At 39.1% G+C, this 15,158-nt stretch overlaps 1 protein-coding gene and 1 long non-coding RNA gene across 7 annotated transcripts in view; one reads left to right on the plus strand and one right to left on the minus strand.

The window, feature by feature from the left end:
* Elavl4 (ELAV like RNA binding protein 4) overlaps positions 1-15,158 on the minus strand; it is an 88,451-nt gene that overhangs the window by 67,105 nt on the left and 6,188 nt on the right. For 3 of the 6 annotated variants that reach the window (XM_090334880.1, XM_090334878.1, XM_090334875.1), the window contains exon 1: positions 9,765-10,022. The exons of the other annotated variants lie outside the window; for them this stretch is intronic. In XM_090334880.1, the coding sequence (XP_090191006.1) occupies positions 9,765-9,812 (48 nt within the window). In that variant the 5' untranslated portion in view covers positions 9,813-10,022. Of the gene's footprint in view, positions 1-9,764; positions 10,023-15,158 lie in introns of those variants that run through there. 6 annotated transcript variants of the gene reach the window in all.
* On the plus strand, positions 11,314-14,575 carry LOC150061853 (uncharacterized). Its single transcript, XR_016535957.1, has 3 exons — positions 11,314-11,469; positions 13,603-13,690; positions 14,127-14,575. It is a non-coding gene; the product is annotated as an uncharacterized LOC150061853 (long non-coding RNA).

The raw sequence follows: 15,158 nt of genomic DNA on the forward strand, positions 1-15,158 counted from the left end.
GTACATTCACACTCATTGCCCTATTTACTATTCGCAAACACACACAGTGAGCTGGTTAGGGTCTTCCCTTGCTCTCGCTTGCACTTTCCAGGCAAGTGAACTAAAGGTTAAAATGAAAACAGAAGGCTCCCATCCCCTGTTCATCAGGTGCAGCATGAGGCTCTGAGCTGATGTTTTTCCTCGCAGACACTATCTTTCTCCTTCTCATCACCAGTTCTATACACCCTGAAAAGCACATTCCAGGTCAAGGCCCTTCCCCACAGCTGGCAATGAGAAACCACAGTACACCATTCTAGCCCTTGCCACTCTGCACAAGTACTTCTCTGGGCCTGGGAAGCTCTTCTGTCTGCCATCAAGCTGACAGTTCTCCAATCTCCTTTGTCCCCGTACACACTCCCATTAAGAGCATTTACCATACTTCACAGAAATACTCCAGCTTCCTGTCTTTCTGAGTTCCTTAAGGGCGGAGGACTGCGTCTGATTCATTGGCAACCACAGGGAGCAGTGCTGACCCAGTACAGAGGTATACGTTTTATTGGTAGTGTGAATGAGTGTCTAACAGGAGCTTAGGAACTACTTTGGCAGCGCTGATGCCCCACTTAGGCCCATCGGTTCATTGAAAACAGCATAAAGTTTTGGCATCTTTACCTCCATTTTGTATCTGCCTTTGCCATGAGCTGTTCTCTGCAATCACCTTGCAGCCACCTTGGGATCCAGGTGAGACAGGACTGATAGATGGACATTCTGTGTTCCAGGACATGAAGCTACCTGCTGCCCGGCAGCAATGACTTTTTTTTTTAAAGTCATATGATGGCCCAGCCTGGCCAATCCTGACTACCTCTGACTACTAGATCACATCTATGCCAAGGACTGCTTAATAACTATGCAAATGTCTTACTTACCCCCTACCCTAATTCCTCCTCTGTTTAAGCCTAAAGGCCCCCAGTTTCCTGTCTGTCTTTATAATTGGACTGTGAGTTCCACAGCTAACTCTTTTCCTTCCTGTCCTTGCCACTCTGCTCTCATCAGAAACCTCTCTTCTGGTTCCTCTTCAGAATCAATTTAAAAATAGGAGTACTTCATCCTTTTAAGGTTATATTGCTCTTATCATTATTGTCTCCCTGGACATCTCTGTCTCCAAAGACTGCATTTGTCAGGCCACTTTTCCAGCTCTGTTTCTTAATCTTTGCATTCTTTCCATCTGTGAGCTCCCTGTTTTCAGGCTAAATTCACAGCTCATTTTCACTTTGGTTCTGAATCTGGCTTAAGTCCCTATTATCCTCTTGAGGTTAAGAGTCCCACCAAACATTTCTACTTATAAGAATTCTCCTTCCTCCCTCCCTCCCTCCCCCCCTCCCTTCCTCCCTCCTCCCTCCCTTTTTTCCTTCCTTCCTTCCCTTCCTTTTCCTCCCCCTCTTCCTTCCTCCCCTCCCCTTCTTCCTCTTCCCCTTCCTCATCATTTTTTATGTTTCTCTTGTTTTCTTTTATGTCCTTGTAGCCTAGGCTGGCCTGGACCTTGCTGTGTAACCCAAGCTGTCCCTAAACTTGATATCTGCTAGTATAAGTGTGTTGATGTTGGTATCATAGGTGTGTGCCATCATATTGGGCTTTGAAAATTTCGATATGTCATATAACCCAAAGTTATTGAAAATTCTTAGCAATTATTAGACCTGGTTATTCCTGGATATTCTTTAAAAATTACAAATGCAAATCAACAGACCATTGTATCATTATTCTACATTCATTCAGTTAAAATGTACTTAAATATACATTCATATATATCTATATCTATATATAGATGTATTAACTATTGATTGTATAGCTTAATAGTTAAGAATATACTCACTAGAATCTGACTGGGCTCAAATTCCTGTTTAGCTATATAGACTTTGGAAAAGTTACTGAACTACTTTGTGTCTGTTTTCTTAAGAGTAACTATAGGGAATGTCAATAGGGTAATGCTTCCCCTAAGAATGTGGTGAAAATCAAATGTATAATTATGGCCAAATAACTGAGTTCCATGGCTCTCAATCCCTGCCTCTAGGAATTCACCTTGGGAGGTTAACAGGTCTGTAAATAGACAAAGTTTCAAAATGCCACAAGGCAAGTCCATAACCTGAACTCCTGCCGTATGTTCCTTCCACCTCCATTTAGGGCTCACAGAAATGCTTCTGTCACTACAATCTAATGAACCCTGCCATTTTGAAAAACTCTCTGGAGCCTGACTCACTGACCCACACAGCCTCAGGTGCCTTCTCCCTTTCCCCCATTCTGGTACTCACTTTGAGTCTCCTTTTACCTGACACATCTCCTCACTAACTGGGAGGAAGGAAGCTCCTTGGGAATTTTGGCTGACTTCTTCTCATCATAAAACATACAGAGAGCATCCAACCAACTCTCACTGAAAGGCTAAGCAAGAAGAGGCAGGCACAAAATGCTCAGAGAGTTTAGAGAGCCAGCACAAGGACAAAGGACACTTCCTTTCTTATCATTTTTTTCTTTCCCCAACTTCCCAAGCTTCTGGGCATGGTGAGGAGCAGGTAGTTCTAAAATTGAAAGTCCCTTCTCTAAGCCTTTTCTTTTCTCTTCTTGATCCATGTAGTTTAGACCAACACAGGCATCAAAATCAAAACAAATGTGAACCAGTGGCCAAGCAGGTCAGATAAATTCTGAGAGAATCAAAGTACTAACAAGCCATTAACCACAAGAGAGAGAGGAAATATTTAAGGCTTCATCAAGGGCTTTGCACACACACACACACACACACACACACACACACACACACACGTGCTGCCAAATGCTAGGAAAATTATTCCTAGGTGTGTCTGTTGGAGAATTTTGTTTTTAAAATAATTTTAAGTCTACACACTGCTAATAAAAAAAAGGAGTTTTGTAGTGAGAACAAACTTATTTCTCTCTGTCTCAATAATTTAATCTGGTTTTATAGGATACTATACACAATGGTGAGGGGAGATAAAAATCACAGAAAAGCTTCAGTCTCTGTTCTAAAACAAATTTTTTTTTCAGTGGCTCACACTGGAGCATCTAGTAGGTTGATTTACAATTCTAGTAAGTAACGGGTCTTTCCTTGAATATTTTTGAGCTATGAAAATCAAATCGTCTCTTCCCTCTCCCCCTTCCCCCCACTTCAAAGAAAATACTTCAATTTATTATAAGAAAGAACTGAACTCCAAGCCCTTACAAGATTTCAGACTCCAAAACCCTTTTATCGTGTGCTTTTCTTCACAGAGCCTTGGGCCTTGAAGGGCCTGTGACCCCAGGATGGCGAGACAACACAGCTTTGTTATAGGGACTGTCAGTTTCAGTCTCTATCACACTGACTTGGAGAAAATCCAATCTTATTTTCCTTTGGCATTCACAATCCTTTCTGAGATGATATATCCTCCGTTTTGAGATTATCTGCTTTCCTTTTTGAAAGCTATGGAATAGGAATTAGCTTTCATATTTCACTCTAAATCTTCTCACCTTGTGAGTCCCGAAAGAAATGACCAGTACCTAAAATGTACACTGTAGATAGACTCAACTAGTTTTTTTTTCTAAAACCCTCCCTCTTTATTAATTGCCTACTGTGTACCAGAATCAGAACCAAGCTCTTTAACATACTAATTTAATTCATTGCCTAAACAAGTCTCAAGAAAGGTACTAGTAAATTCCATTTTACAGATGAGGAAACTGAGGTCTTTGCCAAGATCAAACCACAATAAATAGGTGAAAAAACAAAAGAGCCTTCTTTCTCAGGCTTCAAAGTGGATGTGCTCTTCACCAGTAGAACTCTCTTACAAAAATGAATCCTAGGTTCAGGCTTGCACAGACTTCCATTACAAGACGTCCTTAGCGAACTAATTGGCCAAATCCCTGTGACCTTCGTGGGATATTTATTCCAGTTCACAGCCTAATTCAGAGAAACAGGGGAGGTCCTCTCTCTGAGAGGCTGAGCACCACCGGGCTCAGCAATTCCAAACCAGTTATTCAATTTCCTGCTACATTCTACTTTGACCATCCAACAATATGTGTGTTCCATTACTTCCCTCTGCCACCTCCCCCTGAAGTCAGCAGTTGATCATAGGAAATTCTGACTTTCAGAAGTGGGCCCTGGCAGCCATTTCATCAGGTAGAAGCAAGGCAATGGCTGAAATATTGTGCATCCACAATGAGTGTTCATCACTGAGATCTGTAAGCCATTATCTTTTACTGTAAAAATAGTATTTTAGCAGAGTGGGGTGGCTCACGCCTGTAATCCTAGCTTCTCAGGAGGCTGAGATCTGGGGATTGTGGTTCAAAGACAGCACAGGCACTGGAGTCCATAAGATTCTTATCGCCAGTTAACCACTGGAAAGCTGAAAGTGGCACTGAGGTTCAAGGGGTAAGGAGTGGTAGCCTTGAGTTAAGAAGCTCAGGGACAATGCCGAGGCCCAGAGTTCAAGTCCCACAACGGACACACACACATTAGAAGGTTTTCATTGTGTGTAATTATGAAAATATCACAATATATTAACTAGCAGCTACTTATTTACTTCTTTAACTGTATTGTTTTTGTCTCTTTCTTTTTTTGGGGGGGGTACTGGGGACTGAACCCAGGAAGTTGCACTTGCTAGGCAAGCGCTTTGCCACTCACTGAGATACATCCCAGCCCCTACTTATTTACTTCTTCGGCATTTGTCTTCTCCTATCAACTGAAAGTTCCACAAAGGTAGGAACTTGTCTTATCATTGCCATGTCCCTAGCACTGAGAGCAGTGTTTGACACAAATAGTAGGCACTCAGAAAATATGTGAAGGGTGAGACACAAACTTAATATTGTATGATACTAATCACAACCACCCTCATTTGTAGATAGAGAAATTGAGTCATGGCTGTGGAAGTGATTATTTTTTTCCCTGCAAGGTCACAAAACCAGGAATTGAACTCAGGCAACCTATACCAAAACTCCCTATTACTACTGAGCTAGGTGCTTTTCTTCAGTCTCTCCTTTTTAAGGGGGTGAGTAATATAAAAAAGGAGATGAAACATGGACTTTGGAATCAAACAAAATAGGGTTCCAATTCCAAATCTGGTATTTCTGAACCATGTGACCTTATACAACTTAAGCTGCATGGTACTCTTTTTTCAAAGTGGAAAAAAAAAATACTTGCTTCCCAGTATTGTTGTGAGATTTAATGAGCTAACCGAAGTCAAGTTCATTTTGTGCAACCTGCCACATATACTATAAAGGGTTGCTATTATTGTGATGTATTACTTTTAGCTGCGTGGTAGAGAGCGCAAGTGACAGAAAAGAGTCTAGAAGAAAGAATTACTGAGGAATTACAGGTGAGTCACGGTGATCAGGAAAAGTTTTATGTAAATAGGTATTCTCAAGATTGTCAGCTCAGAGTTACAGAGCTATGGCTGATGCGCAATAGCAGTATTAAAACTAGTCTTCAAGCCAGGTGTTGGTGGCTCATGCCTGTAATCCTAGCTTGGCTGAGATCTGAGGATCGCAGTTCAAAGCCCGCCCAGGCACAAATGTCCATGAGACTCTATCTTCAATTAACCACCAGAAAACTGGATGTGGCACTGTGCTCAAGTAGTAAAGTGCAAGCCTGGAGCTGAAGAGCTTAGGGACAACACCCAGGCCCAGAGTTCAAGCCCCCAACAACAAAAAACCAAAAAATGAAAAATGAAAAACAAAAATCTAGTTTTCACAGCAGAGGGGGCTTTATATCCAAGACCCAACTCCTAGGCTACAGGGTATTTGATGGAAACACATATGACCAATGTAACTGCCATGGAACACATCATTCAGTTAATAGCTGATCACTGAACACCCTCTGAGTAACCAGGCACAGAGATATATCCAGTCATGATGCTGAGGCAGTGGTGAAACCAAGATAGACCATGAATTGATTACAGATTGTAGGAGACAGTAATGGAAGGACATTGTCAGCACTGGCAGAGGAGGCTTCCACTCAGGGGCGAGATGGAAACCCTTTCCTCTTATTAAACCAGGTGGGGAGAATGGATCTATCTGGGCCTAAGTAGGGAATAGCAAGGTGTTTATCCACAGTGGAGCATGGATGGAGGGTTGAGAGATGCAGAATAGGAGGTTGGAAAAGAGGGGTGCAAGTGCCAGGCCACGGAGGAACTCCTGGGCCTTGCTCCTGAGCCACAAATCCATCAAATAGACATCTCAGAGACCTGATTTCCACTGTGGGCCTGAAGCAATTTCCTTATGATATACAAACAAAACAGCATAGAGTGAGAAAAGAATACATTACTTTTTTTTTTTCAGGCTCACTGCCGACTTTTCTTTGGGACCTTATTTTCATCCTGAATAGATCACAGGCATTTCTAGTACTTAGTATAATATAGCACTACCTCATGATACTGCTCCCCTTTTGTGTTCTGAAGTCATTTTAAATTCAACCCTGTTCAGCAAATGTTACTCTCCCTTTCCCAGCATAGTACCCTGAACAGCTTGGTAAATATTTGCTGAATTGGTCTAGATTCATCCAGTAACTATGGTGTAAGGTAGCTGTGTGCCAACAGACTCGGGCTGGAACTTGGGGTGGAGGTGGAGGATAAGAAGATGAATGTCACAGCACCCTCGCTTCAGTAAACTTGACATTGCAAGGATGCAAATGAGATGCAAAAGAGTACAGGACAACAATATACACACCACCAGGAAGACGGTAGGGCACTCCTTTTTCTCACCAGTGCCTTTGGCAGGTGGCATGAGTCTGAAACCCATTTCTCACAGCACTTTCACCAGACACATAACACAACTGTTTGATGGTGGTGCATGCTATGTATCATTTGCTACCAAGTTCTCAGGGACCACCAAACAGTAAGCCCGAGCAAACACTTATCAAATGGATCCATTTAATCCTTACACTCCTGAGAGGCATAAATCAATTTGCAAATGTGTAAAGGGAGGCAAATGTGACTTGCCTAAGGTTTATAAAAGCCAATGAGCAGCACAGTAAATGTAACAAAGACAGCAGCAACAATTACAATTATCATACACTTTAGGAAGGCCCATCTTCCAGTTATTGATCCATGAATGTGTCTGCTACAGGACGGTCTTTTCATACTAAGATGGAAAGTGTCCTCTGGTTGAATGGAGCTTGAAATGTACACATTCTTGAGTGTTGACTTTCCTTTACTACCAGTTTTAGGCACTCCAAAGGCGCTAAATAGTTTTGGACAGACAGATCTGCCCACATTGCAGTAAGGACATCTATGCAGCTAGGTAAGATTAAAACAAAAGTGTAGTGATTCTCTATCACAGAGGTACTATCTATCCTAGCTGAGAACTAATTATGTCTCTATTGAATACCTAGTATGCACCATGCATTTTTCTACTATCCAGAGTAAAACATTATATAAAGCACTCTGCACTCCATTTGCAGTTGTGGTTAAATAATGGTAGAACACCAGAGATAGCTAGGAAGCCTGTGTGAGCAGAAACAAACTAAACCAATTATGTACTGAACAGTGCTAACAGAGCAGATATTTAACACCATTTCCATGGAATTGCATACATCTTATAAATTTTGCTCAGATAGACCTGTGCTCTAATCAAATCCTGGCCCCTCCAATTACTGGCCATGTAACTTTAATTTACCTCTCAAAATGTTAGTTAACTCATCTGAGGATTAATCCAACTGACATTTACTTTTCAAATTTATAGTAAGGATGGAAAAGGATGGCCTTTGTAAGGCACAGTGCTGGATTCCTAGTAAGAGCTCAAAAAATAAATGCCAGGCACCTCCACTACTTACTATTGTGACTTTGCAGGTTCAACTCGACAGCCAAGTAATGAGATTTCCTAGGTAACAAGCACTATGCTTAGTGGAAAGCTACAACAATTATACTATATGAATAGTATTTTAAAGGTATAAGACACAAAGCTTCAGATTAGAGCAGACAGAAATTATCTGGAAAATATTAGAGATTTTATACTACGTAGCTCTGAAAAATAGTTAATTGCAATTTTTCTTTTGGGTAATATAGAGCTCACTAATCATTTAGAATAACATTTCTTTTTAAAGTTTTTATTATCAAGGTGATGAATAGGGGGGTTATAGTTACATTCATAAGGTACATTACTTCTTGAATATTGTTACCCCTTCCCATGTTTTTCTTCCACTCTCCCTCCCCTCAGCCCCTTCCTAGTTGTAAAGTTAATTTTCAACATATGTCTTGTGAATATCTCTGTTACACTGGCTCATCCTTTGTCCTTTGTCTTAGCATCTTGTTTTTCCCCTTCCATTCCCCACTTTAAGAGCTCGCCAATCATCTAGAATAGCATTTCTAAAAATTTCTCAATCATGATTCAACAAATCACAAAAACATTCAAGAATATATTGAACACGATAACTTCGCATCCTGATTCAGAATGCTGATAATTCATACAAAAGTTTCATGAAATAGCACTTATCCTCAGAAAATACCATTTACTGATATTCTTTTATATTTCATCCTATAATATAATACTATCCATTGTTTATTTTTAAAATGCTTTTCAAGTAACTTTAGACAAATCTAACTACCATAAAATAATAAATCTTATAACTATGAATTATAAACTATGGTAAAATAACTGTCAGCAAAATGAGACACTGGTAACTTACTAATGTTGTTTCCTTCTTTGAGAAGAAATGTTGTTTCCTCCTTTATATCTGGTATATAATTGGTCATCTAATTAAGCCATGAAATTATATTAACCCTATTTTATATACTAAGAAACTGGAACTCAGATCAGATAGATGACACGAACTAAGACTAACAGTTGATGACATATTTAAAATATACCAGCCTTCAGGCTCTGTAAAAGCAAGCAACTCAGTACTTACTAAATACCGACTGCTTAGCAGACATTGAACTAAGAGAACATTTGACATGATCTCTGCTCTTCATGGCAAACAGACCCACTCAAGAGTAGGTGACGTCACGTGAAAAGTCTCAGTGGGTACCTTTTTATCTTGTAGGAAATAATCTTATTCATCACCCACCATCATTCTCTCTCTGTCCAAGAAAAGTGACCATGGGGTACTTGTTGCTGAGAAAACTCAGTGTAAGCTCATCTAATAGCACATTTCTTTACAGCCTGAAATAAAGCTCACATTGTTCCTCCTACTATTTTCTGGGACTGTAGTCCTCAAAGCAGCTCTCAATGTGACTTCACCCCTGAGCACCATCTATGTCTTATCCATCACCTGATGGACAGAGGATATTCTTATGCCAATTCCCTCGGCAAAAAACGATCTTCACTTAAAAACATCTTTCGAGTGACTTTATTTTCTGAGATATCATGATGTAACAAAGATAGGACTTAGGCCTAGAAAACAATCAGGAAAAGCAGACATTTTCTTTAAGCTACTAATGCATAGTTAAGCCCATAACTTCTCAATGGTAGCTTTTACCTCTCTGTACCACGGTCATAATAAAATACTTCTGATTTCTTAAGAAAGTCCTGAAAAATCCAGCTTCCCATGTTTCCACAAATCATTTTTCTCATGTAGAATTCCTCTTTCTTCCAATTTTTCTATTTACACAGCTTCAAGAAACCTGTGCTCTAACATTTGAGCCATGCCACCAGCTCTTGTACTTTTACTTTGTTTTTCAGGTAAAGTCCTCACACTTTTTACCTAGTCAGGCCCCTTTGAGCCTCCTTCCTCTCCCTTCCAAGGAACTGGGATTACAAGATAGTGTTACCATTCCCTATACCTCACAATTAAAATTTTGATCTGGAAAAAGCATTACCTTTCTTTGTGCCTCCCAAGATAAGTAAGTTTTGGTCAAATTGGACATGTTTCCAAATACTCTGGAGGAATGGCTTCTGAGGCTGCTGATTTTTATAACTTTAGTTATAAATAGAAATAGAGCTATGCTCTATAAAAAAGAGTTAACAGTATCTGTCTTAATTACATTAAAGAGATCAAATAGACACCTTTGGGCAAAAATAATATAATGCCAAGTGAATATGAGAGATGATCTCCGTGGTCACAGACTTGTCCTAACGGAAACTGTAGCAGGAAATAGGTAAAGTTCTAGAATGTAAGCTTCCTCCTCTGTTCTTAGAACACTGGTGAACCTGCTAGTTCATTAACAGTACTATTAGGTTTATACCAACTGAAAGGCCATGTCTTCAAAATCCACCAACTGGTGACTTAAAGAGTTTTTACTGCCTTGTGTGGTAGTACACAACTGAAATCCCAGCATTTGCTGGGCTAAGGCAGGAGATTGAATTTGAAGCCAGCCTGGGATATAACATAAGACCCTGTCTAAAAATAACAAAAACAAGAAAGTGCTTTTATTACTGGTTTAATAAACTCATTTTTTTCTTCTTCAGGAAAGCCATAAATAAACCAGAAATGTAATGAAAAAAGGAACTGATGTTCAAGTATTAACTCCTATGTATGGACTTAATTTCAAAATAAAATAAATACTTGGTGGGGCCCTATATAGGCCCCTGTACTGCCCAGTCACCTTCTTAAATCAGCAATCCAATAATCTCTATTTGGTACTTCATTAATAGGGTGGTATTTTTCTAGGTTAGAATATGGAAAAATGTCATTTCATCATTTCTATCAAATCAAGCTTTGCCCCACTTTTGGGTGCTAGAGATTGAATTAGGTGCCAGGCAAGCACTGAGTAGTCTCGTCACAACTCCCCCCCCCCATTTACAGCTGTATGTATTCTCATATAAGAACATTCTAAAAATAAACCAAACACATTCACAGTGCTTGAACAACACATACAAGACATATTTGTATGTACTTACTAAACACTTTGAAGATTCTTGACGAGTCTTAAAAATTATTCACATAGAAAGGAAAAAGTTCTATCGTTTGGTTCATGGTAATAGTTTTAATTTTTCCTTTAGAAGACCTCTAGGCCTACAAAATGGCATGTGGGGATAGGGAATCAAATCAACTTACAATGTTACCCTTCCCATAGTTTTTCTTTAAACAGAAGAAACAATTCTACTCATGTCCTGCCTAACAAAAAATGAAGCAGAATTCAAAAACTGATGGCATTAAAACAATGTTTTAAATACTGTGTTTTCAGGTAAAGTTTTGAGCCCTTTCAGAAGCTACTCATATTATTTCTCCATCTTCACTTGTAAAATCAACAGGTCAATGTTGGGGGAATTTGTGAATTTATTTATTGTGCCTATTTGTTTACCCTTCAGAGCCTTGAGGAATAGGTGCAAAATCAAGTTTGGCCTAACACCTGTCCTAACTCTGTTCATTCCCTTCTCAAGTATGTGCCATCAACAACTATATTAAAACCTTTCTGTCTCTTTCTTTTCCTTTTCTTCAAAAGAGAGTGTAATAAATAGCAAGCCAGCATTCTGCTCACATCCTGTACACCTCTTCAGTCAATCTGATAGCTTCCAGAGCTGTTTGCACTGCCAAAGCCATCCATCATCCTGCCTCACTAAGCAGAAGCAGGGAAACTGATGGTAAGTTAGAAAAATCTCATTAAGCCACTTTTGCCTCAACCTCTTCACCAACTCTTGAGAAATAGAATTTCAAAATTCAAGCCCATTGGGAAAACCAGGGGGACAGAATAAAAAAGGCTGACATAGTAAAGGGGAAAATAGCTCTAAATTGAGTTGATTAATGTGAAAAGTACACACATACACACATATATATTCATACACACACATATATACACATACATTTAATAAATGTATATATAACATATATTCACCAAAGACTCAATCCTATCTGGTAAGCTACTCGATTTGTATTTTGTTTTTGGTCAACTTCTAAAGTTGCTAACAAGCTCTTTCATGAAACTGAAGAAGAAAAAAAACCCAGTATAGTGCTGGTTAAAATTAACTTCATCTTTACCTTTTTTTCTCTTCTGATGACTCAATTCTAAACTAATTATAATTACAAAAGAGATCATAGATACATCCAGTAAAACCGTGGGAGGATTGGGAGGATTTCAGAAAACTTAGTAAGGCACACACTTCCAAGAAGAGCTGAGGGCTTGTCTATGTTCAAACAACAACAAGAACACAACAACATTGTGTGTTAATTCCTATGAACACTCGTGGCTATATGATGGCACACGGTGTCACTTCCTAGGCCATGTGGCATAGGCAGATGGATCTATTTTTCTGGGAGAGGGCCTGTGCCAAGACTGAGAGAATGAACTAGACCTTGTCTTTTAAGTACTTCCCATGTGTCCAGGTCCTGCATATGACAGGTTCCTCAAAATACAGTTGCTCATCAGATCCTCTCAGACACCTGGTGAATCAGGCATTCCCTTGCCATTTTAAAGATGAGGATACTGAAACTCAATAAGTTGAAGTAGGTCATCCAAGGTCAACCAGTTAGTAATATAAAGAACACTCTTTCAAAAACTTGCCAGTACAGGCGCGCTATAAATGTTCTCTGAGGTTAAAGGCACCCATAGAGGCTGGGTAGCCTCAGAACTGCCAATAAAGGCACAGTAATAGTGCTATCTTAGGGAACTAGAAGTGATTTTCCTATGTGTGGGAAAATTCGAGTGTGATATGTTTTTCATCTGCACACTAGATCTCTGGTTCCTAATTACAGTAACCAGGTTGATTTCAAATTTGAACCTCTTCCATTATAGAGGAGATTAAAATATAATCATGCTAGAAAGTTATCCTCCCCCAAAGCCACCTAAAACAGCAACTCCAAAATAAAACCAATTTACATATGTGAGTCCAAATTAAAAAGCAAAAGCTAAAGATTCTCTTTTAATATCCTGAATAATAAATGCACATTTATGTAAAGCTTCCTTTGGGAAATGGTTACTATGAGGATAACATTCCCAATATTATTCATAAATATCACTTTTGTTTTGGTGTTACAGTAAGAATCTGGACTTGTGGGAATTGTACTGTCTGTACCCAGTGCATCAACAGAGATAATTAATGTTGAAGATACATATAATACCCAAATTTTTAGACGTGTGGCTGGCTGTATTACAAAAAGCACCATAAGAAAGGATGAGTCAAATCTGGTTAAAATCACAAATTGCAGGAACCTCAGCATTCACTCCATTTTAAGGGAGTATATCCCTAATGAACGTTTCATTAGTAAAGATTGCAAATTCTCAGCCTTTCCACTATAGACTTTTAAATAGCACTTAGAGCTAAAGTTTACCATTAGAACTGTATTTACTACTGCTGCATCTTCAAAGGAAGCCATTAAAAAAAAAGGAGTTCAACTCGGCCTGTTATTTTTCATGTTATTTTTCAAATTAGAAAGCAAATCTTTAAGGGGTTTAGATTCCCAGCTTAACAAAACACAGACTAATTGAGAAGCCATTATTGACACATGACACAGCACACTAGGGTTCTCTCTCTGTCTCTGTCTCTGTCTTTCTCTCTCTCTCTCTCTCTCTCTCTCTCTCTCTCTCTCTCTCTCTCTCTCTCTCTCTCTCTCTCTCTCTCTCTCATATACACATCTGCTCTCTAGATACATATTATGAAGTATACATACACATACATACCTGCTATCTAGATACATATTATAAAGTAACTCTGCACTTTATGTTTGAGCAAATTACCAGTTTGTATACAAGTATACCAAGAGGATCCCTATATTCTTAGGTGCTCTTGAGTGTAACAGTATATTTCTGCGAGGGGCTGTGACAATGGCATTCATTTCCTGTATTCTCAGCTAACAACAGAGGTTGAGGTAAGGAGATCATTTGAGTGAAGGAATTGTTTTCTTGAAACCAGCCTAAATTGGTATATAATGAGACCCCATCTCAGCAAACAAAAACAAAATAACAACAAACTCATTTCTGTCAGAAGTAAGGCATTCAGATTTATGTAAAACTAACAGATTCCAGTCAAGTTTCATGGGCAGGTGGGTGAAACACAAGTTTAGCTCAGTGCGTAAACGTCTGGATGCTGGGACCAGCAGACCTTTAATTTCTTCCTTTTAGAGTCACTCTGAAGACTCTTACAAATACAGCAGGACAAATACTCATGGTACTTGAATATTTTGATGGACCTTTGCTCATAATTTGGCACAAACCTTATTGTGGAATGTGATATCTTAAAATCCCTCACCTCAACTTCATTTCTGGTCACAGGGACTTATCTTCTTCTTCTTTTTTTTAAATCAGAATAGAAAGAAAATAATGGTGAACTTGAATTCTATGCCCGTGGCAAGTCTTCAACAAACACATCTGAGAACAAGGAATAAGGAGGATCCTCTACAATGTACACTCTTTGGGAAGCAACTTCAAGGTCTAGTTGTTACAAGAGGGTAGAACTCAACAGAGGACAACTGCTTCACAGAGGCAGGAGAGGATTTCATGCCAGGAAGTAGAGATAGAGGGAACCTTGGTGATGTAGTATGTTTTTCAGAATTTGCTATCTTGGCAGCAACTGTTTCTCTACATCTCATAAAAGAACTAAACTTCTTATGGGAAAAAATTATCAATCACAATTTATAGTTTGAAATGAATCATAAAAATTTAAATTCAAGATTAAGTGTTTTTGTTCAGAGTCTGAAGTACATTATTTTTTAGGAGAAACCTATGCCGTATTGTTCCCCACACTTTAAAAAATCTGCCAGATTTTTTTTTGTATTTTTGTCATTAAAAATAAGGCATTTTAAAAACAACAAAAAAATTTAAAATGCAAACACAACAAATATGCTAACTTTATTTCTTCAACATTTTTACTGTCTTTTTTTTTTTTCTATGTATATGGTATGGAGGAATAGAACCCGGGTGTTTGTGCATGCTAGGCAAGCACTCTACCACTAGGCCAAACTTCCGACCTTACTGTCTTCTTAATTAAGATCTATTTAAGTATTCCTTTATGGCTTTCAGCATTCCTTGATCCTTGTAGAGAGAGATCCTCTGGGGTTGTTAAGTATGTTGTAATAGCTAGAATCTTGATAACAATAATCTCAATAAGGCTACCGAAGTGAAGTGGTCAGTCTAGGTGAAGACAGAATCTTGGAATTAAGGTGAAAAGGATGAAGCAAGGAAGAGGAGGGAAGAGATGGGGAGAGGAGGAAGGAAGATGTGAGAGAGAGAGAGAGAGAGAGAGAGAGAGAGAGAGAGAGAGAGAGAGAGAGAGAGAGAGAGAGAGGGGGGGGGGGAGATCGGCGTAAGAGGACTGAGAGAGCCACCATTGACCTATTA

Source organism: Megascapheus bottae, chromosome 6 (assembly GCF_031878675.1).
Source record: "Megascapheus bottae isolate mThoBot1 chromosome 6, mThoBot2.hap1, whole genome shotgun sequence".
In the NCBI taxonomy this organism is placed as follows: Eukaryota; Metazoa; Chordata; class Mammalia; order Rodentia; family Geomyidae; genus Megascapheus; species Megascapheus bottae.